We start from the raw sequence: 25,293 nt of genomic DNA, 5'->3' as shown, positions 1-25,293 counted from the left end.
TTCACTCTAATAATTTACTGAGCACATCTCTCAATGAGGGTTTAGAAGTATCATCACTAAAAAGGTACTTTTCTCTAATTAAACATTTGTGGAACAACTGCATTTATATCCTTTGAGTTTATTTCATGTCATACAGTAACTACAATATTATCAATCAGCATTTATCTGCTCTTTTATGGTTTTCAAAGAACTATTACATTAAATACCTCTGGGCCTGCCAGCCTGGACTGAAGTGGTGACTTGGTCATACTGAGCATGCTCCATATAAAACACAGGAGAAGAGGGACAGAAGAAAACACTGCTAAACTGTTAATGCTAAACTGCTGGTGGGTGGGACTGTGGGCAATATTCTCTTTCTTCCCTTTTAATTTCCAATTTTTCTTCAGTGAGTTCACATTGCTTTCACCAGTGAAATGAAAAAGCCCACCAATTTGCACAGTGGAAAGACTGGGGCTGTCGTGACAGTGTTTCTCTCGGGCAGCGCTGCTAAAAATGGACAGAGACTCAGGAGGAGAAGGAGGGGCTTTTACTCACCATAATGAACTCAGCTGGCATGTCACTGCTTGTGATGAACTTAGGAAATGGAAATAACTCCTTGTATCCTGTGTAATGAGATTGGTGTGAGGTGTTGCCATTAACTATTCACTTTATTGACAAATGACAAACAATGATGCTCGATCATTTTAACACAAGTTAAAATTACCACAGTATTCCTTTAAATAATAAATTCTAGAGCAAACTATGCACTTCACTGTGCAAAAGGTTCTGAGTCAAATTATGTGTGCAGACTCCGTTTTGTAGCAGATTGCTTATGTTTATGCAAAGTCAGATGCAGATTATCACCATAACACAGGCAGCTTGGCCATCAGAGGGACACATTCTCCTTCCATGATCTCTGCCCCGAGCAGTGGCAGACCCTGGCTCCTTCATAAAGGGTCTGGGCCTTTGCTAAATGACACAGAAGAACCAACAGGACATGACGTCCCTCACTGCACTTTGTGGTCCTTCCCTCATTGCTACAGTGCCTTCTTCTGGTAGCTGATATGGTCCTGGGCCCCCATCAGGACACGCATTACCTATTTTCTAATAAATAGGGCTGACCTCATGTATACTGAGATCATTCCTTATAAATTTTCTACCACAGTGCTAATCTCAAATGTTTTGTCCATATCCTTGGGACCCTCATAGTCATCAGACCAAAGGTCTTGCATTTTGTCTATCTGGTGATAATGATTGTAATGTTTATTTAGCACTTACTAGGAATGACACCCTGTTTCAAATCCTTTACATCCATTATCTCACTCCTCACAACAACATTGTGAGGTAGGAACTGTCATTACCCTCAGAATACAGATGAGGAAACTGAGGCACGAAAAGGTCAAGTAACTTGTCCCCACAAGGGGATACCCAGAGCTAAATGGTAGAGCTGGGATTTGAACCCAGGGACCTGGGTCCAGAATTCTTGAACACTGTGATATGCTAATTCTCACTGCAAAGGTCAGATCAGGACACTGACAGCCATCATCTCTACCCATAAAGATGACGATATTAAGGAGGAAGTTCACTGTTGATGCCAGTCGAAGAGCACTCACCTGAACCAAACTTGACAATGTTTATCTTCTGCTTCTTACCCACCAAGGACAGTGCATATAAGGCAATTTGCTTGGCTTGAAAGAATGTCACACCCTCCATGGAATTGGAGCAGTCGAGACATATAACCATTTCACTCTCCTCGGCTGCATCAGGGAAGGTGATGTTGAGGTCTGGATGGAAAACGAGCATACAAGCCTGCAAGGAGAGAAGAGCGCTGGGCTAATGCTTCTCATAATGTAAACCGGTCTGGCTGGCTCAAAACAGCATAAATCTATGTGTCAATGACCACAACGTTTTACTCCCAAAACCTACCCACACAATCTCTCCAAACAGCACACGTGTTTGGAATCGCCACCCTATAAACTGTGAAGACTCCCTGGATTAAGGCACCAATTTGCATTCCCATCAATACTGCACAAGAATTCTTTCTCCACATCCTTTCCAACACTTGTCTTTTGTCTCTTTGAGGCCAGCCATTCAAACAGGTGTGAGGTGGTATCTCAGATCAGTGATGTTGAGCACTTTTTTCCCCACATACCTAGTAGCCATCTGTATGTCCACTTTGGGAAAGTGTCTATTCAACCTCTTTGCCTATTTTTAAATCAGATTATTAGTGTTTTTGCTCTTGAGTTGTATAAGTTTCTTACATATTTTAGATATTAACTCCTTATGTGGTATATATAGTCTGCAAATATTTTCTCCCATTCCGCAGGTGCCTCTTCATTTTCTTGATGGTTTGCTGTGCAGAAGCAGCTTTTTATTTTGATATAGTCCTACTTTCTTATTTTAGCTTTTGTTGCTTGTGCTTTTGGTATCATATTTAAAAACAGTTAGCAAGACTAATGTCAAGGGGATTTTTTCTTTTATTTTTAAAATTTCTTTAATTTTTTATTTTTTTAATTTATTTTTTTATTGATTATGCCATTACAGTTGTTCTATTCCCCCCTTCAATCCCCTACACCCTACCCCCCGTCCCCACCATTACCCCCCCTTTAGTTTATGACCATGTGTCTCGAGTTCTTTAGATTCTATATTTCCCATACTATTCTTGTCCTCCCCGCTGTCTATTTTCTACCTACTGTCTATGCTACTTATTCTCTGTACCTTCTCCCCCCTTCTCCTTCTCCCACTCCCCTGTTGCTAACCCTCCTTGAGATCTTCATTTCTATGTTTCCACTCCTGATCTAGCTGTCCTCTTAGTTTGCTTTTGTTTTAGGTGTGGTTGTTAATCACTGTGAGTTTGCTGTCCTTTCGTTGTTCATGTTTTTTTAACTTCTTTTACTTAGATAAGTCCCTTTAACATTTCATATAATAAGGGCTTGGTGATGCTGAACTCCTTGAATTTGATCTTATCTGAGAAGCACTTTATCTGTCCTTCCATTCTAAATGAAAGTTTTGCTGGATAGAGTAATCTTGGTTGTAGGTCTTTGGATTTCATGACTTGGAATACCTCTTTCCAGCCCCTTCTTGCCTGTAAGGTCTCTTTTGAGAAATCAGCTGACAGTCTGATGGGGACTCCTTTGTAGGTGACTGTCCCCTTAGCTCTTGCTGCTTCTAAGATTCTCTCCTTCATTTTAATCTTGGGTAATATAATTATGATGTGCCTTGGTGTGTTTCTTCTTGGGTCCAACTTCTTTGGGACTCTCTGAGCTTCCTGGATTTCCTGGAAGTCTATTTCCTTTGCCAGATTGGGGAAATTCTCCTTTCTTATTTGTTCAAATATGTTTTCCACTGGTGGCTGTGCCTTTCCCCCTTCTGGTACCCCTATAATCCGGATGTTGGAGCATTTAAAGAGGTCCTGGAGGTTCCTAAGACTCTCCTCATTTCTTTGAATTCTTGCTTCCTGACTCTTTTCTGTTTGGCCATTATTTGCTTTCTTCTGGTCCACTCCATTGATTTGAGTCCCAGTTTCCTTTTCATCGCTATTGGTTTCCTGTGCAGTTCCATTCATTTCAATTAGTTTTGCCTTCATGTTTCTCTAATTTGTGGCTACAATCAACTAGTTCTGTGAGGATTCTGATCAGCAGTGTTTTAAACTGTGCGTCTGAGAGTTTTGCTATTTCTTCATCGCTTAGATTTATAGGCTCTGGGGCTTTGAGATCTTCTTGAGCCATTTTTGGTCTGTTCGCGCCCTTTAAGTGTGAGGAGCGGAGCCTTGGACTCCCAGGTCGCTGGGTTGTGATGCTGTATGTGGAAGCGGGGAAATGGCGGCCCCCTCTGCTGTTTCTCGCAGCTGGGTGACGAGCAGAGCCTTAGGTTATTCACCGGGGCAGGGTCACTTAGGTCGCTGGATTATGACACTGTATGTGGAGGTGGGGTTAGAGCGGGGAAATGGCGGCGCCCTCCGCCACTGCTTGCTGCTGGGGCTGCTGGCTCTCGTCCAATCTCCCACTCCCTCACTTGTCTATCCGCGCATGAATGCGTGACAACAGTCAACCTGCAGCCCTGCTCCCTGGCTGTTTTCCCGCGGTCGCTGGGTCTCTCACTAGGTCCAACCCTGCACCTGGATTCCACACGCCTGAGTCCGTCTGATCGAGTTTTCCTGTGCAACCCGGCTCCACCAGCTGCTGGTTTCGCCCCTTACCGGTCAGGCTGAAGAATTTGTTGTTAACAGACTTCCGAAAAGTTCAATTTTCTATGTTCTGGCTGTGTTTTCTGTTGCTAATATTTAGTTGTCTCTAAACTTGGTTGTGTGAGAAAGCATGGCACCTCCACCTGTGCTTCCATCTTGGCGGAAGTCCCCAAGGGGCTTTTTTCTTGAAGTTACATAGTTTCAGGAATTAATTTAAGTCTTTAATCCATTTTGAGTTATTTCTGTGAGTGGTATAATATAGGGGTCCATTTTCAAAAGGTATGTGGTTATCCAGTTTCTCCAAAACCATTTATTGAAAAGACTATCATTTCTTTATTGACTATTCTATTTTTAAGTATATTTTATTGATTATGCCATTAGTTTTCCTAATTTTCCCCCCTTTATTCCCCTTCCGCCCTGTACCCTCCAAACCTCCAGCATCATCCCCATTAGTTCATGTCCATGATTTATACATATAAGTTCTTTAACTTCTGTTCCCTATATAATTTTTGATCTCTTCTCATCTATTTTATGCCTACCAATTATGATTCTTATTCCCTGTACCTTTCCCCACTTTTTCCCCTCCCTTTCCCCACTGAAAACCCTCCATATGATGTCCATTTCTCTAATTCTGTTTCTGTTTTAGTTTGCTTAGTATTTGTTTTTACTGTTTTGTTTTTTCTTTAGGTTCAGTTGTTGATAGTTGTGAGTTTGTTGTCATTTTACTGTTCATAGTTTTTGATCTTCTTCAATTTCTTAGATAAGTCCCTTTAACATTTCATATAATAAGGGCTTGGTGATGATGAGCTCCTTAACTTGAACTTCTCTGAGAAGTACTTTATCTGCCCTTCCATTCTAAATGAAAGCTTTGCTGGATACAGTAATGCAGTTTGATTTTCTTGGATATAGGTCCTTGCCTTTCATGACTTTGAGTACTTCTTTGAGCCCCTTCTTGTCTGTAAGGTTTCTTTTGAGAAATCAGCTGATAGCCTTATGGGAACTCCTTTGTAGCTAACTCTCCTTTCCTCTTGATGCTTTTAAGATTCTCTCTTTATCTTTATTCTTGGGTAACTTAATTATGATGTGCCTTGGTGTGTTCCTCTTTGGGTCCAACCTCTTTGGGACTCTCTGAGTTTCCTGGACTACCTGGAAGTCTATTTCTTTTGCCAGACTGGGGAAGTTCTCCTTCATTATTTGTTCAAATAAGTTTTCAATTTGTTGCTCTTCCTTTTCTCTTTCTGTCAACCCTATAGTTTAGATATTGGAACGTTTAAAAACGTCATAGAGGTTTCTAAGCCCCTCATTCTTTTGAATTCTTGTGTCTTCATTCTGTTCTGGTTGGATGCTTCTTTCTTCCTTCTGCTCCAAACTGTTGATTTGAGTCCCACTTTCCTTCCCATCACTGTTGTTTCCCTGCAAATTTTCCTTTATTTCACTTAGTATTGTCTTCACTTTTTCATCTAAGTTGTGACCAAATTCAACCAATCTTGTGAGCATCCTGATTACCAGTGTTTTGAACTGTGCATCTGATAGGTTGGCTATCTCTTCGTCACTTAGTTGTATTTTTTCTGGAGCTTTGATCTGTTCTTTCATTTGGGCCATTTTTTTTTTTTTTGTCTCAGCATGCCTGCTACGTATAAGAAGTAGAGCCTTAGGTGTTCACCAGGTTCACCATGTAGCTGCTTTGTGACAATGTATGTGGGGAAGGGGTCTGAGAGGGAACAGTGATGCTCCATTCTCTGCTGGATTTCAGTCATTTCTCCCAATACCCACAAGCAAAGTGGGCAATTCTGGCTGATTTCTGGGTGGGTTGGCTTGTGTATGTTCTAGGACCCTGTGGGTCTCTCCAACGAACTCACCTGTGAGGCTGGGGGGCTGGGGGTTTCTCCTGTTGCCTCAACCCCTACAGGTGTTTTCAGTTGGTTGTTTGAGGCTTTATTTCCCTGTGCTGAGACCCCAGGTTGTGCAATCTGTCTCACTCCCCAGGTGTTCATCCCAGTTTATTCACACGTGAATGTGGGACTGCAGGCTGCACCAGCCACTGCCTTGCCTGCCCCAGTCCTCTACCGCTGTTTTGGCACATGTCCTCTCTGCTTGTCTCCACCCCTCCTACCAGTCTGGATGGATGTTTCTTCTTTAACTCCTTGGTTGTCGGACTTCCATACAGTTTGATTTTCTGTCAGTTCTGGTTGATTTTTGTTTTTTAAATTGCTGTTGTCCTTCTTTTGGTTTTGTGTGGAGGCACAGTGTGTCTATCTATGCCTCCATCTTAGCTGGAAGTCCTAAGTTTTTAATTTCTTGCTGTTGTTCTTCTCTTTCTGGCACCCCTATAAATTAGATATTAGAATGTTTTAAGTTGTCCCAGAGGTTCCTAAGTCTCTCTTCATTTTTTTTTGAATTCTTGATTTCTTCATTCTGTTCCAGTTAGATGTTTATTTCTTCCTTTTGTTCCAAATTGTTCGTTTGAGTCCTGATTTCCTTCCTATCACTGTTGGTTCCCTGAATATTTTGCTTTATTTGGGTAGCCTTCATTTGTTCCTTCATTTTCCAACCAAGCTCAATCAGTTCTATGGGCATCTTGATTTCCAGGGTTTTGAACTCTCCATTAGATAGACTGGCTGTCTCCTTGTCACTTAGCTCCTTTTCTGGAGTTTTGCTCTGTTATTTCATTCGGGCCATATTTCTCTGTCTCAGTGCTCCTGTGAAGTTGTAAGGGGGTGGGGCCTCAGGTATTCACCAGGGAGGGCAACCCTCCTTGCTCTGTTGTGGTGCTGCCTGGGGGGCAGGGGCCAGAGAGGAAACAATGCAGCTCCCCTGCTCCACTCTAGCCCACTTTCCAATGAACTGTAGTGTGAGACTGGGAGCTTCTCTCACCACAGAAACTGCCATATTCCAAGTCAGTTCTGAGTCTGAGCTTCCCTTTTAGCCAGCACTGCCCATGCAGTCTGCCACCTTGTGGAGGTTTCTCTCAGTGGGTCCCATCCACATAGTCCACCGCCTCACCACAGGTTCTTACCAGTCTGATTGTCCAGGTTGACTGTTTCTTTAATTCCTTGATTGTCAGAGCTCTATGCAGTTTGATTTTCTGGCACTGGTGGTTTATTGATTTTAGATTGGTTGTTACCCTCCTTTCAGTTGTGTGAGAAATTGAAGGGTTTCTACCTATACCTCCATCTTGGCCAGAACTCCAGCCAGTACCTCCTTGATATTTCCAATCAATCCAGCCCACAGCCCTGTTCATGGAGCAACATTGATAGCTTCGATGTTCTATTTCTGACTGCTTCTAGCCTACAAGCTACAAATTAGAGGTTGCAACGATCTCCTCAGGATTTCCCACAGTGGCTCACAGAACTCAGAGAAACATTTTACTTACTAGATTACCATTTCTTTCTTTTTTTTTTTAAAGGATATAACTCAGCAACAGCCAAATGGAGAAGCAGAGGGCACAGAGCTTCCACACCCTCTCTACCAGCCAGTCTCCTGGAATCTCCATGTGTTTGCTGCTTTGAAGCCCTCTCTCTTTATTGAGTATTCTTGGCTCCCTTGTTAGATATCCATTGACCATATATGCACAGGTTTACTTCTGGGCTCTGAATTCTGTTCCATTGGTCTATGTGTCTGTTTTTATGCCAGTACCATATTGTTTTATTATAGCTTTGTAGTATAATTTGAAATCAAGAAGTATATTGGTTCTGGCTTTGTTCTTCTTTCTCGAGATTTCTCTATTTGTGGTGTTTTGTGTTCATCATGGAATACCTTTCCATTATTTCTTCTCTTCTCTAATTTCTTTTATCAATGTCTTATAGTTCTCAGTGTACAGATCTTCCATCTACTTGATTAAATTTATTCCCAAGTGTTTTATTGTTTTTGATGGTATTGTAAATAAGTTATTTTATTTCTTTTTCAGAAAGTTTGTTATTAGTACACAGAAATACAACTGATTTTTGTACACTGACCAAGCTTGGTGGCCTTACCTCCAGGAAGTCCTGGACCATAGCTAACAGTGGCTAGATCCAGTTCACTGTCCACAACAGGGTTCACAACTGGGACCAAGTTTTGTATGCCTATTACTTAGTGCTGAAGTGGACCTGATTTCTCCTGGGTCCCATGGCATATGATGCTGATGACAGGACCCAGCCAAACAGGGATGTAGCCAATTTCTCAGGGATATGAAGCTGTTTCTATTTCAGCAGTCAGGACCATTGCCAGCAAGTAAGCAGCCTGTGTGTGAGCCTGCTCACTCAGAATGACTCTTCTGGGTCTTAGAATGCACTGAGGTTTCACAGTCTCCTAACTGGATCCCAAAGCTCTTACATAGGCAGGATGGATGGACAGATGTCGAATTACTGTTGGTGGGGAATATGTATGAAAGGGACATTTATTCAGCCATCTTGCTGATGTCACTTTCAATTTTTATGTCAGAAGAAGAGACTTTTTTGGTCACCACCATACAAAATGGTCATATGGCCATAAATAATTTTGTAGCTTGGTATTTGAAAACTGCAAAAACTATATAGATGCACTGTGTGAAGCAGATATCTACAGACAGATTTTCCTTTTGGTGGGGATTAAGGTGAAATTTATAAACTTTACAAGGCTCTAAATTACAAGGGGGCTTTGGTCGAAACCTCAGAAGTTTGTCATGATTGATATCATTAGTAATTTTAGTTGTAGAATCTTGCGATGGGGAGAGCTCATTTAGTAATGCTAGTTTTCAAGACTTGCAATAATTTTCAAGTTTAAATAATTTATTCTGAAATATTTTTTCAATGGCTTTCTACTTTTAAGTAAGAAGTACTATACCTCGCTTTCCTTTTCTGGATGTTTTTCAACCCACATTCTTGGGAGATATGCATCGGACAAACCAATGCGGAGAGAAAATCCACTGCTGTCTAAGGAGCTCCTGTCCATGGTGCTAATCACAGCTTTGCAGTCTGTACTCTACAAACAAACAGCCATGACAACAAAGTGAATAATGAAATATTACAGTACCAGTATGTACTTACCTGTCAAGTATCAAAGACTTGCATAATTTATATAGCTCCACTAAGAATCAATACTGTAGTAACAAATTCTAAAATCATGAACTGTAGGTTTTAGAAGTGTGACCCTCATCACTTACCCTCCTGAAATTCTAAGGTTGATATAAATTCAGGTAAGTTTGAGACAGCTTCAAACTCTGGGTCCAAAGATAACAAATCTGTGAATCCAGTTACATTTCTCTGGAGATTGCTACACCAGATGGTCATAACTTAGAATAGCAAAATAAAAAATTCAACAGAAATCTGAAGATTATATCTTATTTAAATTTATATTTTTATAAATATAAAATCACTTCAAACTTTAAAAAATTATTAATTTTAAAGAGAGAGAGAAAAGAAGGGAAGAAGGGAGAGAGGAAGGAGGGGAGAGAGAGAACCTCAAATTGTTATACCACCCATTAATGCATTAATTGGTTGCTTCTTGAACCTGCTACCTTGGAGTTATTGGAACTATGCTCTAACCAACTGAGCTACCCAGACTGGGCCAATATAAAATGACATTTAAACATGTAGGTGTTCTCTGGCTGGTGTGGCTCAGTGAATTGAGAGCTGGCCTACAAACCAAAGGGTCACTGATTTGATTCCCATTTAGGGCACATGCCTGGGTTGCAGGCCAGGTGCCCAACTGGGGGCACATGAGAGGCAACCACACATTGATGTTTCTTTCCTTCTTTCTCCATCCCTTCCCCTTTCTCTAAAAATAAAATAAATAAAATCTTTTTAAAAATAAATAAAAGTGTAGATACTAAGCTTTAAGATCATAAAGAAAATGTGGTAGATTATAAAATGAACACAGTGTTTCCACTCTGGTGTGCTACCCTTAGCAAATGCAATTTGCAGCTCCTCCTCTAAGAAGGCAGCATCTTTTCCTCTGCCCTTGACTCTGGACTTGGCTATATGACTTGCTTTGGCCAATGGGATATTGGCAGATGTGAGGCAGGCAGAGGCTTGAAAAGGCCTGCACAGGCAGGCAGTGCAGTGGTGTCTGCCCTCCCTTGTTGCTACTGCAAAATCTTGTTACTGTAAGAAGGGAAACCATACCCCAACCAAACTGGAATTATATTCTGGAAGGCAACCCCCTTTGTAGTACAGACTTCCCCCACTAGGTGAATGTTTTAGGAACTCATCTGTATCAGTGTATCAGCTGACACTGTGATGAGATGCTGTGTTCAGCTTCAGGGAATTTTTTTTTAAGATTTTATTTATTTATCTTTAGAGGGGAAGGGAAGGAGAGAGGGAGAGAAATATCAATGTATGGTTGCCCCTTGTGAGTCCCCTGATGGGAACTGGCCTGCAACCCAGGCATGTGCCCTGACTGGGAATCGAACCATGGTTGCTTGGTTCCCAGGCCCGCACTCAATCCACTGAGCTACACCAGCCAGGCAGGGAATTTTTTTTTAATACTCTTTCAACATGTTTGCCCATTTCAAGATGGAGGATTTATGAGTGCACCTGCCCACAGTGCACTGAGTGCTCAGCAATTTTCGATTAAAAAAACAGTGTAACCCACCATCCCTATTCACCCAATCTGTCCCTGAGTGACATCTTTTTGTTTCCCTGGATGTAAAAAGTCCTCCAAGGGAAACGTTTTGCTGATGCAGAAGAGGTAAAATGAAAACCAGCAGAAGCACTAAAATCCAGGTGGCAAACACAAGGCCCAGGGGCCGAATCTGGCCGTCCGCCTTGTTTTATCTGGCTTGGCATCTTGTTTCTATGTGGCAGCAGCATTGAGCTCTTGCATAACGGTTGAGGGTAGTTAACATTTATACAGTCCTAAAATTACATTCGGCCCTTTGAAAGCAACCATGAGGTTGATGTGGCCCCCAGTGAAAATGAGTGGACACCCCTGTACTAAAAGGTATCAAAATCAACAAGCTCAAAAACTGTTTTGAGCAGTGAAAAAAAGTCTCAATAGGTATATTGCATCAAATGGAGAGTACTCTGAAGTTGAATGAAGTTTAAACAGGTAAGAACACATAACTTTTTATACATAAATTCTGGGTTTTTTGGGATCCCTCGTCATAAACAAACCTGAGCTCACCTGCTGGATGCCCAGAGACACATGGCTATCACCCCAGCTATCGGGCCAGGCATGTGTGTAAGGTCATTCTAGACCACCTTGTTCCAGCCCAGCAGAGAACTGCCCAGCCGCCTGACACACTGTGAGTAATAACACATGCTTGTGGTGTCAAAACACAAAGTTTTGGGATTGGTTGCTATACAGCAAAAGCTCTCTGAAGCAAAAACCTTCTTCAGGATGGATTAAATCTATGTGGCTACCTCCATTCCCTACAATAAAAGGGAAGCAATGAAAAGGGTGTAAAACCATAAAGATACTGAGAATGGGAATAAAGACAATAGCAGATGAGTGGTGTCAATAAGTTTAAGTTTAAGAGCATGGGAAGTTGATAGAAGAGTGGTAAGTAGCCTAGCCAGAGTGGAGGAAACAAACCCTGAGTAAGAGTGATGGGCAACAATGTCTGAACATTCCCTTATTCTAACACATGCTGCTCTGAACCACTTGGTGAGGTACTTAATTCTACTTGGAAATCATCTTCCATGGCATGGAAGGTCATGACCATGGCAGTGGACGCAGTGGTCCTTCAGCAACTTGGGGTGGCTTACACAGGGGTGAGGTATCAGGTGCTGCAGGAAGCAGCAGTATATGAACACACCATATACTACTAAGTTGTTGGATCTTCAGGCCCTCTCCCTGTTCTAAGAAACCAAGTAGCTGGTACCAAGAGCTAGCACTCTATTCTCTCACTACAAAATGCTGGAGATTTATTACTCAGAGAAATTCAACCAAATGGAATCAGTCTCTGGAACCACAGGCTTAATGGAGCATAGGAGCACAGAGCTACAAATGGGATTGAAGTGACAGCATCCCAAAATATAGGGCCCTCAGTTGCCCTCTCTGTTATACTTTATGAACATCCTGGAGGTGTTCTGAATAACCACAGAAGTGGCCCAAAGACCACTATGCTACTTACTACCAATCAGCTGCTGGTAGCCTCTGGTGCAGCCCTTTGGTACACTTACCCCGCTCCCCTCAGAGCATCTAACGGGCTTTCCTGTGTCTCAGTTGAAGATGAACATAGACAGATCACCCAGACATTTGAGGGAAAGCCTCTAACATGACATATAGAGACCAAATAAACAAAATACCAGAAGGAACTCAAAATTCAACACAGAGAATAGAATAAAAAAATGTATTATAAATGTTTCCAGAGAGATGAAAGAGATGATAATGCATCTATGAAGCATGCAAAATGTAATACAAGAGGAATACAGAAAAGAGCTCTTACAGACAAAAATATATAAGAACTAAAATAAACATTTCGGTAGAATTTAGAATTGAAAAAAATACCCAGAAAAAAAAGACAAAAGGATAATAAAATAAATGCCCAATAGGAGAGAAAACATTGAAAAAAATAAGGGGTTCAATCCAGTGTACACCTGACTGAAAGGCATTGCAGAAAGGCAAAAAAAGACAGGACCAACTTAAAAAATGAAATAAAATTTCCTACAACACAAGTCTATAATTTACACAAAATGAATATCACATTGTCATGAAATTTTAGAATGCTAGGATGAAAACAAGATCTGAAATTCTTAAAGAATTTTAAAAAATTAACAGACTAAAGGCAAAGAATAGGAGATAAAACATCCTTTAACTTCTCAAAAGTAACGCGGGAACTTATAAGACCAAGTTCTCAATATTCTGAGAGAGGATGATTTCTAACCCAGAATTAAGCACCTCACCAAGAGTAGCACATGGAATATGGATATTTTCTGACATTGTTGCCCATCGCTCCTACTTAGGAAGGAAATGAGGTTGTACTCTGCCAAATGGAAAGAACAAAACATGAAAGAGGATAAAGATAAGACCCCTACAAAGAAGAGTCAAAGTAAGTTCTTGGATAACAGTTGCCCCATAGCAGCCAAGATGGGTACACTGGAGAGACAGAGGCGGGCATGTCTGGAGTGGGAAGGCATAAACTAACGGATTCTCTAAAGCATTTAACAGTATGAAAATAATATGGGGAGGGGTTTTAACCTATGTGTTAGAGGAGATGTGAAGAACCGTTCCAAAAGTCTAAGCAAGTGAACAACTCAGTTTTTCCCAGGAAAAACTATAAGAAGAGATTAAAAAAAAGAAAATGTGATTATAATATATTTCTTCGTTCAATAGTAAACATCATTTACACAGTCATAACAATGTAAACAGTGACTTGATTTAACCCAAAATTGTGATATAACTTTTGGAATGGTGGGGAGAAAGGAAAGTGAAGGAGGTAAGGGAGTTAAATTTTCATCTACCATAGCAGAAAGTCAAAAGAAAATATCTGAGACAGCTGAATCAAGAACAAGCAGCAAAAAAATTTTATTTAAAACTTTGGAGGCTACCAGGAAAAAGCTAAAATATGAAAGAGGTTCACTGTTTTGGCACTGCTGCTGCTGGTAAGAAGCTGTCAGTACCATCATTTCACTTTTTATACCGTGTGCATATTTCTTCCATAACATAAATTAATGTTAAAATAAAAGCTCTTAAGAAATAAAGCTGACTTCTGGCCAAGATGGAGGCATAGGTAGACACACTGTACCTTCTCACACAACCAAAAGAAGGACAACAACAATTTAAAAACAACCAGAACTAACAGAAAACCGAAGTGTAGGGAAGTCCGACAACGAAGGAGTTAAAGAAGACACACATTCATCCAGACCGGTAGGAGGTGCGGAGTCAGGCAGCTGGGGGCATAGAGGACTCTGGGCAAGGTGGGAGCTGGAGGACCCAGCAAGGTGGTGGATTGTAGAGCGGGGCATACAAGGCTACAGCTGGCTGGCAAGGCAGCAGCAGGCAGACGGCAAAGCGGCAGACTGCAGACTGGGCAGTCCCACATTAGTGCACAAGTAAATGCACTGTTTCTCCAGGAGAAACAACTGGAGAACAGGACAGACTGCACAAACCAGGGCCCCAGGGCCAGAAAATAAAGCCTCAAACCACTGGTTGATAACACCTGTGGGGGTTGAGGCAGCAAGAGAAACTCCCAGCCTCACAGGAGAGCTCCTTGGAGAGAACCACCCACACAGGACTCAGCATCAGAAGGGCCCAATTTGCTGTGGGAAGCAGAGGAAGTGACTGAAAGCTGGCAGAGAGCAGAGCAAGCGCCATTGTTTCCTCTCAGACCCCTTCCCCACAGACAGCATCACAACTCAGCAACACGGTTGCCCTGCCCTGGGGAATATCTAAGGCTCCACCCCTTACTATGTAACAGGTACGTCAAGACAAAAAAAAAAAAAAAAAAGGCCCAAATAAAGAATAGATCAAAGCTCCAGAAAAAATACAACTAAGTGACAAGGAGATAGCAAACCTATCACATGCACAGTTCAAAACACTGGTAATCAGGATGCTCACAGAATAGGTTGAATTTGGTTACAAATTAGATGAAAAATGAAGGCTATGCTAAGTGAAATAAAGGAAAATGTACAGGGAAGCAACAGTGATGGGAAGGAAACTGGGACTCAAATCAATGGTATGGGCCAGAAGGAAGAAAGAAGCATCCAACAAGAACAGAATGAAGGAACAAGAATTCAAAAAAATGAGGAAAGGCTTAGGAATCTTTATGACATCTTTAAACATTCCAACATCAGAATTATAGGGGTACCAGAAGGAGAAGAGGAAGAGCAACAAGTAGAAAAGGTATTTGAACAAATAATAAAGGACAACTTCCCCAATCTGGCAAAGCAAATAGACCTCCAGGAAGTCCAGGAAGCTCACAGAGTCCCGAAGAAGTTGGACCCAAGGAGGAACACACCAAGGCACATCATAATTACATTCATTACCCAAGATTCAAATGAAGGAGAGAATCCTAGAAGCAGCAAGAGATAAGGGGATAGTGGCCTACAAAGGAGTTCCCAACAGACTGTCAGCTGATATCTCAAAAGAGACCTTACAGGCAAGAAGGGCCTGGAAAGAGGTATTCCAAGTCATGAAAGGCAAGGACCTATATCCAAGATTACTCTATCCAGCAAAGCTTTCATTTTAGAATGGTAGGGCAGATAAAGTGCTTTTCAGATAAGGTCAAGTTAAAGAAGTTCATCATCACCAAGCCCTTATTATATGAAATGTTAAAGGGATTTATCTAAGAAAAAGAAAATAAAAAATATGAACAGTAAAATGACAGCAAACTCACAATCATTAACAACCACACCTAAAATAAAAACAAAAGTAAATGAAGCAAACAACTAGAACAGGAACAGAACCACAGAAATGGAGATCACATGGAGGGTTATCAAGGGTGGGGGAAGGGGAAGAGAGGGGGAAAAGGTACAGAGAATAAGTAGCATAAATGGTAGGTAGAAAATAGACAGGGGGAGGTTAAGAACAGTATAAGAAAGGTAGAAGCTAAAGAACTTATAGGTACAACCCATGGGCATGAACTGAAGGGGGGAATGCAGGTGGGAGGGGAGTGAAGATGGGGAAATGGGATAACTATATGTAATAGCATAATCAATAAAATATAATTTTAAAAAAGAAATAAAGCAAAGATTTACTAACCTTTTTTTTCAGTTCATGTGTATCACTAGAAAGGAATTCAATCACATATGGCATTTCAATAGACATACTGAGAGAGAAGCTGCCAAAATCGAAGAAAAAGAAGTTGTCTTAGTCCAATATCTTAAATATTAAACAGCTACCTATAATTGTTTCACATAATTATAAAAATTTTTTATTTATTTATCTTTAGAGGGTAAGGGAAGGAGAGAGGGAGAGAAATGTCAATGTATGGTTGCCTCTCGTGCGTCCCCTGCTGGGAACTGGCTGCAACCCAGGTATGTGCCCTGACTGGGAATTGAACTGCAATCCTTTGGTTTGCAGGCCCGTGCTCAATCCATGGAGCTACACCAGCCAGGGCCTGTTTCACATAATTTTAAGTGAAAATTGAAGCCATAAAAAAGCTATAATGCCCATTGAATGATTGTCAGGTTTTATATTTTAAGTACTAACCTTTGCTTTGTTCCTATTTCTTTTATACAAATCTTCTCTACTGTATCCTATTAAAAAAAATAAATGTACAAGATGAAGATCAAGTTTTACAATGAGACCCTAAGCTGAATGTAATGTCACCAAGGGCACCATGTATAGCAGCAATAAGACAGTTGGTCTCACTGTGGAGTAGTAAGACATTAAGCATTTGTTCATGGAATGATAATAGCTTTGAAAAGGTAACTGATAATTAAGATAGTTTATCACCTTTCCAACTCTACATATGTGTATGTGTATGTATACACACATCCATACCTATCTATCCATATAAACACACACATATACACACAATTTATAAAGACATACAAAGTAGGAAGTCTGAATAAATCTATACCAAAACATTAACCAGTACCTTTGTGTTACTCTGTCTGGTGATGGAATTAAAGATGGTTTAAATTTTCCTCTTTGGCTTATTTGCATTCTTTAGCCTGATTTGAATTCTTTGTGATGAATATATAACATATACACAAACTTTTTAAAGTGACTAAACAGAATAAAAATATGCCCACTAAGCATATCTATCTTTATCCTTTTTATTTTACAAACATTTTATGTGTCTAAATGCATGTGTCAGTAACATTCACTTTATGTCAAAAAGGTTGGATTATTTTGGATACTTTTTCTTCCTTATGCATAGATCACACACAAAATTTCTCAAAATCTTATCCAAAGTAAACGAACCTGGATGTTTTCATTCAAAGCTTTGTCCTGTTGCCAGGGTGCAACGGTGGCCGGCATGAAGAAGATGGCTACGGTGCCTTGGATGCTGAGTTCCGTGATGTAGGTAATTTTGATAAGAACCTTAGCTTTGGGGGGTAAATTTCCAACACTTACAGTAAAAACATCCTGAAACACAAACATGTTACTTATTTTGTGATTCAAATGCATACCCATTCCATGCTAGTTAATCCTATTGCATGAACCACTGGAATTTCAACCTGCCATCTTCTTCCTCAGAAAACAAGAATACAGCCTACAAGCCAAGCACTGGTGGTGCTAAAGGAGACTCGTAGAGCCATTCTCCAGGGGTGGGGACAGTGTGACATCTACAGGGTTCTCTGGGACAAAAGGCCCTTGGCAGCAGGACCCTGCCCTGACCAGGAAGCATCACCCAGTGGGCTTTCTATACCAGAGCCCTATGTGCAGGGCTTTGCACAGGGATCACCGCCCTCCTACTGCTTCTCTGTAGCACAGGGGAATTTCTGACCTCCACAGCCTCCAACACCAGTTCCACCAGTGGCTGTAGAGCCAGAGCGGCTCTCACTGAGCTTGACGCTCACATCATTCTTTTCCCCTACAGTCAGCTTATCGCTTTATTTTTTAGAAAAAGGTATTTTGTTTTCTTTATTAGGGTATTAATAACCACTGCATAAAGAGGCAATCTCATGACTAGCTAGGGTAGAAAAATGAGAAGCTAGATGTATTTTTTTTGATACACAGAGAACCTCTTAACCTCCCAACCATATCTTTCTTCCATTCTATTTGACCATGCTGCCATAAGAATATAACACGTTTAGATTAAGAATGTATAACATTAATGGTTAAAGAGATTAAAGGGATAGATCATTACTTTTAGCATCAAGGATATCCATTTGCAGGATAGGAATAAACAAGGAAGAGATGATTATTAAATAACCAATAGTGCTAACTTAAAAAATTTATTGAATTTATTGGGGTGACATTGGTTAATAAGATTATATAGGTTTCAGGTGCACAATTCTATAACACATCATCTGTATATTGCATTTTATGCTCACTACTCAAAGTTAAGCCTCCTTCTGTCATCATATATTTGATCCCCTTTACTCTTTTCTACCAACTCCCACCCCCTTCCCCTCTAGTAACCACCATACTGTTTGCTCTTCAGCATATAAAAGCCTGGGGTTCATTTGAGAGACTGCCACGTAACTGTGTAGGGTTGCGGTGCTGTTTCTGTGCAGGATATAAATGGACGAAAGATGTCACTTTCATTATAATAAACTGGATGGCCTACAAAATCACAGACACATAAGATAATATCCTTATGATACTTGGGAAGACTGAATATATAACATATAATGTATATCACTGTATTATCACATACAATATCATATGTAATGCTACATATGTTTTTATACATATATAATAAATGACAAAATATATATATAAAATGCTATATATGTAAATTGTTCTCAACTATCAGAAGACTAACAAATAAATAATATATACAGGATGGGGAAAAAGTAGGTTCACAGCTGTTCATATAAAAATAACAATAATACATAAATAAGAATACAAGAATATACTCTGTTTTGCATACTCACAACCATAAACCTACTTTTAGCCCCACCCTGTATTTATATAATATATTTAAAGTACAATAGTACTTATACAGTTGACCAGTGAACAGTCCTGAGCAATGTTGTGATTGGAGGCACTGCACTCTCACATAGTCAAAAATTGACATATGTCCTGGCTGGTGTGGCTAAGTGGAGTGAGGGCCAGCCGGCAAACCAAAGGGTTGCCGTTTAGATTCCTAGTAAGCTTAGGGACAAGCCTGAATTTGTGGGCCAGGTCCCCAATAAGGGATGCACCAGAGGCAACCACACATTAATGTTTCCGTCCCTCATTTCCCCTCTCCATTCCCCTCTCCTTAAATATAAATAAATAAAAGTCTTAAAAAAAAAAAAAGTCCAGACTCTTGGCCAAGATGTCTTCGCTAAGACATAGGCAGATACACTTTGTCTCCTCGAAAAACCAAAAGAAGAACAACAACAAATTTAAAAACCAAAAATAACCAGAACTGTCAGAAAATTGAACTGTATGGATATTGGACAACCAAGGAATTAAAGAAGAAACATTCATGCAGACTGGCTGGAGGGGCATAGACAGGCTGAGGACGAGAGGCAAGGCAACGGCTGGAGGACTGGCTGGAGGACTGGCTGCAGGACCAGGCAGTCCCACATTTGTATGCAGAAACTGGAAGGAGCAACTGGGAAGCGAGACAGACTGCACAATCCAGGGTTCTAGCTCAGGGAAATAAAACCTCAAAACCTCTGGGTGTAAAAACCTGTAGGAGTTGCAGCAGCAAGAGAAACTCCCAGCCTCAAAGGAGTTTGTTGGAGAGATCCAGAGGGTCCTAGAAAGTACACAAACTCACCCACCCAGGAATTTGCTTGTGGATAGCGGGAGAGGTGACTGAAGCCAGCCCAGAGCTGAGCAAGCAGCATTGTTTCCTCTCAGATGCCTCCCAAACATGCAGCACCAGAACAGAGCAATGTGGCTTGCCCTGCCCTGGTAAACAGGTAAGGCTCCACCCCTTACAACATAAGAAGAACATGGAGACATAAATATGGCCAAAATGAAAGAACAGATCAAAGCTCCAAGAAGATAACTAAGCAATAAAGAGATAGCCAACCTACCAGATGCAGAGTTCAAAACACTGGTAATCAGGATGCTCACAGAAATGGTTGAGTATGGTCACAAAATAGAGGAAGAAGTGAAGGCTACGCAAAGTGAAAGGAAAATAAGAGGGAACCAACAGTGAAGGGAAGGAAACCGATCTCAAATTTAACAGTTTGAACCAGAAGGAAGAAATAAACATTCAACCAAAACAGAATAAAGAAACGAGAATTCAAAAAAATGAGAAGAGACTTAGGAACCTCTGGGACAACTTCAAACATTTCAACATCTGAATCACAGGGATGCCAGAAGAAGAAGAGGAAGAACAAAAAACTGAAAACATATACGTTATGCATTTATGATATGCTTATTTTAGTTAATTTTCCTTAATTTCTTATTTTTCTATATTTCTACACTACATGGTTCATCTATGAGTTTTTCAAATTGTTACAAGCCTCTAAAAAGGTTTCCAATATATTTATTTTTTAAAAATCCACATATAAGTGGACCTGTGCAGTTCACTGTGTGTTCAAGGGTCGACTGCATAATAATATATAACATTTATATGTTATTTATTATGTCATTAATATTACAATAAGCATATAAATATAATATATACTAGTTACACAAATATTACATATTATGTTGTTAATATAATATAGAATGTGAACATCATAGTCACTGGATGGCAAAATACATTCTAGGGCACTCAAAGGTTTGGGTTAGCAATGGTTCTGACCAGGCTTTACCCATTAGTAATGTCCTTTGGGAAAAGTTTTTTCTTGTGGGTCATATTCCTAGGGAAATGTGTTAGTATCAAGGAAAAAACACGCAGACCAATTCATGTATGAAAATAAGCCCACACTGTTCAGTGGCAGCCTGTCAAATGAAGCTAGATTTTTTTTTTAAACATACACTTCAGCAAGGGGGACTAAAACTGGTTAACAATGACCTCTTCCTTGCTGACCCCCAACTCTGCAAATGGATATCTTAGATATCAAAAGTAATCATTTATCACTTAATTCTATATTACCCTTAATAACTCTCCCTTCCAAACATCAAATGTTCACAATACTACAACAATGTGTCCTCCTCAGAGGTGACACCTGAAACCTATGGCCTATCTTTAAAAACAACTAAATATCTACACTAGAGATACTAGTTAGAAACTGACTTCATGAAAGCTAGTATCTGCCAAAGGCACATTTAAAACACCTTGTGCTTAAGAAGAGAAACCCAGTGGACATAATACTTGCTCCATCGTCCAGATTCTCCACATTTAATTCCTATGAAAGCAAATCAGAAAAGAAGAGAACATGGACAGATTTCAAGACCCTGAAGAAATGCCTTCCTGTATTATGATTTCGTGAAAATGGAATAAATTAGTAAGTGAGTTTAGTTCTAGGAAATATGTAAATATACTACACTCTTTTATCAGAAGAGGAAAACTATATTCCAAATGTTTGTTTTTTTGTCACTTCTGGGAAACTCAGTTCCCAGTGAGAGAAATGTCTCTTATTTGTTTGGTCACATTATTTAGATAAGTCCAATGGGTCTAACCAGCTTGACCTCCCCTTACTAACAGCAAGTAAAAGTCTAGGGTCAAAATAATTTAAATTATTCTAGTTCCTAGTATGAATTTGATACTTCAGATTATGTTCCAAGTCCTTGTCCCTTTCTTTCTGGTGTGATAGACTAATGGATGAAATGTCCAGTCTTACGGGTACATCCTGGTCCATCAGGTAAGCACCATGGCCTTGACTGATGGCTTCTCGGTATTCTTGATGGGCAGCATCCTTCTCTTTGATCTGGAAAAGATGATTTTATACCAGTCACAATATGAATAGTGATTTCAGACTTTACTATGAAAAACTTCATCATTAAAACCTATGCAAAAAGAGACAATTAAGAGTCTAAGATGAATGGAAATATATAATATGATCAGCATTGACCATTTTTATCTAATAAGAATTTGAATCAGAAAAGGCCAACTATACAAAATTCTCTTTAAGTTAGGATCAAAATATTTCAGTCAATAGTAAAAAAAAATTTAAGACTTTACATTGAACAAAACAATACTAAACTGAGCTATCTTAAATTTAATGAAATGCAAGTTATTATTGCAACTGTGAGCTAATCCTTAGAATAAACAAAGAATGAATCGACGGTTACTTCTCTTGTTACATTTTTTTCTTAAAAAGTTAGAACAACAGCTTTTGCTTCAGTTTGACATTTTTTTTCTTGCAAAAAGCTTTATTGTTTGCATCTGTCCCATGTATGAGAAAGTGTTCCAAGGTGGTTAAAAGGATTCCTAGTGGTTTCAGGGAGAGGCTCAGGCAAAAGCCAGACACCAGGGGGATTCAGAGAGGCCCCTCAAAGGTTTCTGAGCTCCAAAGGCTCCTAGCTGTGATTGAGGGTGAGTCATTGAAAGAGACACTTGCCCAGCCAAGCCTGCAGGTCAAGAAGCCTGCAGAAGTTAGTCAGATGGTCCCCATCTTCTTCATGAGTTTCACCTCCTCATCCAGGAAGTCACAGAAATGACAGTCTATGTAGGTAGAACCCAGGACATGCAGATCTAAAGGACCTGGTTCAGGTTTTTCTCCAAGGCCACGGTGGCTTCCATGGCATCCTGAGTGTCGCCCCACTCATCTTGGGAAGGGTTCGGCATGTCTTGGAAGAGACTGCAGCCAAGCTGGTTTTGCAACTTCAAGAGACTCTCGGCTCCCTCATGCTTCTGCTTGGCCAACTCACGGAAGAAGTGGTCCACACCCTCCAGAGCCACTTCATCATAGTGGAAATAGAAGCCCAGAAAGAAGTAGGTATAGGAGGTCTGCACATGCAGGTTAAGCAGGCGATTGATGGCATCCCCACCTCAGTGGAATAATTCTGATGAATTTAAGAGCTCATGGTTGCTTAGTAATAAGGAGTTAAGGTAAAAAACAGTGCTGGCTGGTCTTGGGGGCTGGGGATGGCTGAGGTGGTTCCAGAAGTGGTGATTGGAAATGCAGTTGGAGGGTGGTCAGAGACTTGGAAGAAGGGGCATCCTTGGGTCTGTTCTGTATAAACACTGTTGAAGCTGGAGACAGATCCAGGAGACCACTGAGGGTACTGCCCAGTTTGAAATTTTATAGCAGGATACAGAGGATCAGTTTTTTGCAAAACTGTATCAGGGCTTCACTAATTTCCCAACATGCCTCTCTTAAATTTTCAGTACTGAAGTCACTCTTTTTTTTTTAAGTGCTGGATTTGCAAGGCACTGTCCAATGAAGAATGAACAGGTAGGAATAGAAACTAGGTAATCAGGGAAGATGGGTGAATGAGGCTAAATGTATAAGTGGTTCATTATTCAAAGAATAATTTCATTTTATGATAAGGCTGCTACTCAATCCCGTACTGTAGGGATGGAAATAATGAAGATTCAGGTAAATGAGAAACTGACTTTAGAACCAGAGAGCAGTCACAATGTATTTTCTCACCTTACCTCTCCCACTATGTGCTTCCCATTGATGAATGCTTCAAAACCACACACAGCTGCCTTATCATCCAAAGGAAAAATATATTTTGCCTCAATGGGTACATTACTCTGATTTGTGTATGTCTGAAAAACAGTAACCTGAAGAAGAAAAAACATCCGTAAACTTGATGAAACCATATGGAACAACCATTTGCAGAACAACTATGATCGAAAACTATTATGCATATTTATTTGCACAACTGGCACTCAAAAAGTAAGTAATTTTAGATAACAATGATAAAAGTAATCTTATTAGGCCCTGACTGGTGTGGCTCAGTTGGTTGGAGTGTTGTCCTATAAATCTAAAGGTCAGCAGTTCAATTCCCAGGTCAGGGCACATGCCTAGGGTGCAAGTTTGGTTCCCAGTCAGGGTATTTATAAGAGGCAACCAATCACTGTTTCTCTTCCTTCCTTTCCCCCTCTCTCTAAAAATAATAAACAAACAGACAAACAAATAAAAAATTTAAAAAGCATTCCCTTGGGTAAGGATTAAAAAACAGTATTTTTACTGGGACTTAGAACATGGGTGTCAACCTCATTTTCATGAGGGGTCACATGAGCTTCTTGGTTACCTTCAAAAAGCCAAATGTAATTTCAACTCTTTAACAGTTAAGGAGTAGTTACATTTATACAGTCCTAAAATTATTTCAGACCTTTGAAGGCAACCATGAGGCTTATGTGGCCCCTGGCGAAAATGAGTTTGACAGCCTTGCCTTAGAACTAATATACTGTCCAATTTTTTTTTAATTTTTAAAAGATTTTATTTATTTATTTTTAGACAGAGGGGAAGGGGGTGGAGAAAGAGAAGTAGAGAAACTTCAGTGTGTGAAAGAAACATCAATCAGTTGACTATTGCACGCCCCTGCTGGGAACCTGCGCCTGACTGGGAACCAACCTGAGACTTTTCTGTCAGGGGGGTGAGGCCCAATCCACTGACCCACCCAGTCAGAGCTATACTGTAAAAATTTTTGACACCTTGATTTTCCTCCTTCAGGCAAAACTATTATATAACTAGGCTAAAAACTTTGAACTCATTCCAAGAAGGGACAAATGCGTGAACCACTGAATATATAGGCTCTCTGCTGCTGGGCTTCTGCCTGAAGATGCAAAGTCAACCTGTAGGCTAGTTGTCTCATTAAAAGCTAGTGAAGACCACTCTTCCAGCCAAGATGGAGATGTAGGTAAATATGTTTTGCTTCACTGTACAACCAAAAGAAGGACAACAAATTTAAAAACAAAAAGCAACCAGAGCTGTCAGAAAACTGAACGTACAGACGTCTGACAAACAAGGAGTTAAAGAAGAAACATTCATCCGGACTGGTAGGAGGGACGGAGAAGATATGTGGCAAGGTAGCAGGCGAGGCAGCACCTGGTGGACTAGGTGGTCCCACTTCCCATGTGGATAAGGTGGGAGGAACAACTGGGGAGTGAGAGAGACCACACAACCCAGGCTTCCAGTGCAGGGAAATAAAGCCTCAAAACTCAGAACCTCTGACTGGAAAAAACTGTAGGGGTTGTGGTGGCAGGAAAAACTCCTAGTCTCACAGGAGAGTTCATTGGAGAGACCACAGGGTACTAGAATGTACACAAACTCACCCACATGGGAATCAGCACCAGAAGGGCCCAATTTGCTTGTGGGTAGCAGGGGAAGTGACTGAAAGCTGGCCCAGAGCTCAGCAAGCAGCGTTGTTTCCTCTCTGACCCTTCTCCCACATACAGCACCACAATGCAGCAACGTGGGTTGCCTCACCCTGGCAAATATCTAAGGCTCCACCCCATACAACATAACAAGTGTGCCCAGACAAAAAAAAAATATATATATATATATATATATATATATATATATATATATATGGCCCAAATAAAAGAACAAATCAAAACTCCAGAAAAAGAACTAAGTGATGATGAGATAGCCAACCTACCAGATGCAGAGTTTAAAACACTGGTAATCAGGATGTTCAGAGAAATGATTGAAACACTGGTAATCAGGAAGTTCATAGAAATGATTGAGTACAACACGAAATAGAGGGAGAAGTGAGGGCTATGCAAGGCGAAATAAAGGGAACTGGCAGTGAAGTGAAGGAAACCAGGACTGAAATCAATGATTTGAAATAGAAGGAAGAAATAAACATTCAACCAA

General features: G+C 40.4%; 1 protein-coding gene across 1 annotated transcript in view; it reads right to left on the bottom strand.

Annotated features, from left to right (window-relative positions):
- The window catches only part of PARP4 (poly(ADP-ribose) polymerase family member 4), a 136,716-nt gene that overhangs the window by 45,396 nt on the left and 66,027 nt on the right, over positions 1–25,293 (bottom strand). The window contains exons 16-23 of the mRNA XM_037156956.2: positions 23,121–23,252; positions 21,361–21,447; positions 16,940–17,104; positions 16,220–16,266; positions 15,770–15,848; positions 8,969–9,106; positions 1,593–1,788; positions 535–602 (exon numbers count right to left, since the gene is read on the bottom strand). Coding sequence (XP_037012851.2) covers positions 535–602; positions 1,593–1,788; positions 8,969–9,106; positions 15,770–15,848; positions 16,220–16,266; positions 16,940–17,104; positions 21,361–21,447; positions 23,121–23,252 — 912 coding nt within the window. The remainder of the gene's footprint in view (positions 1–534; positions 603–1,592; positions 1,789–8,968; positions 9,107–15,769; positions 15,849–16,219; positions 16,267–16,939; positions 17,105–21,360; positions 21,448–23,120; positions 23,253–25,293) is intronic.

The sequence above is a fragment of the Artibeus jamaicensis genome, unplaced genomic scaffold (genome assembly GCF_021234435.1).
Source record: "Artibeus jamaicensis isolate MK-2021 breed Jamaican fruit bat unplaced genomic scaffold, CSHL_Jam_final contig_2002, whole genome shotgun sequence".
Lineage (NCBI taxonomy): Eukaryota > Metazoa > Chordata > Mammalia > Chiroptera > Phyllostomidae > Artibeus > Artibeus jamaicensis.
The sequence above is the reverse complement of the archived record's forward strand: the minus strand, read 5'-3'. Positions and strand labels throughout refer to the sequence as shown.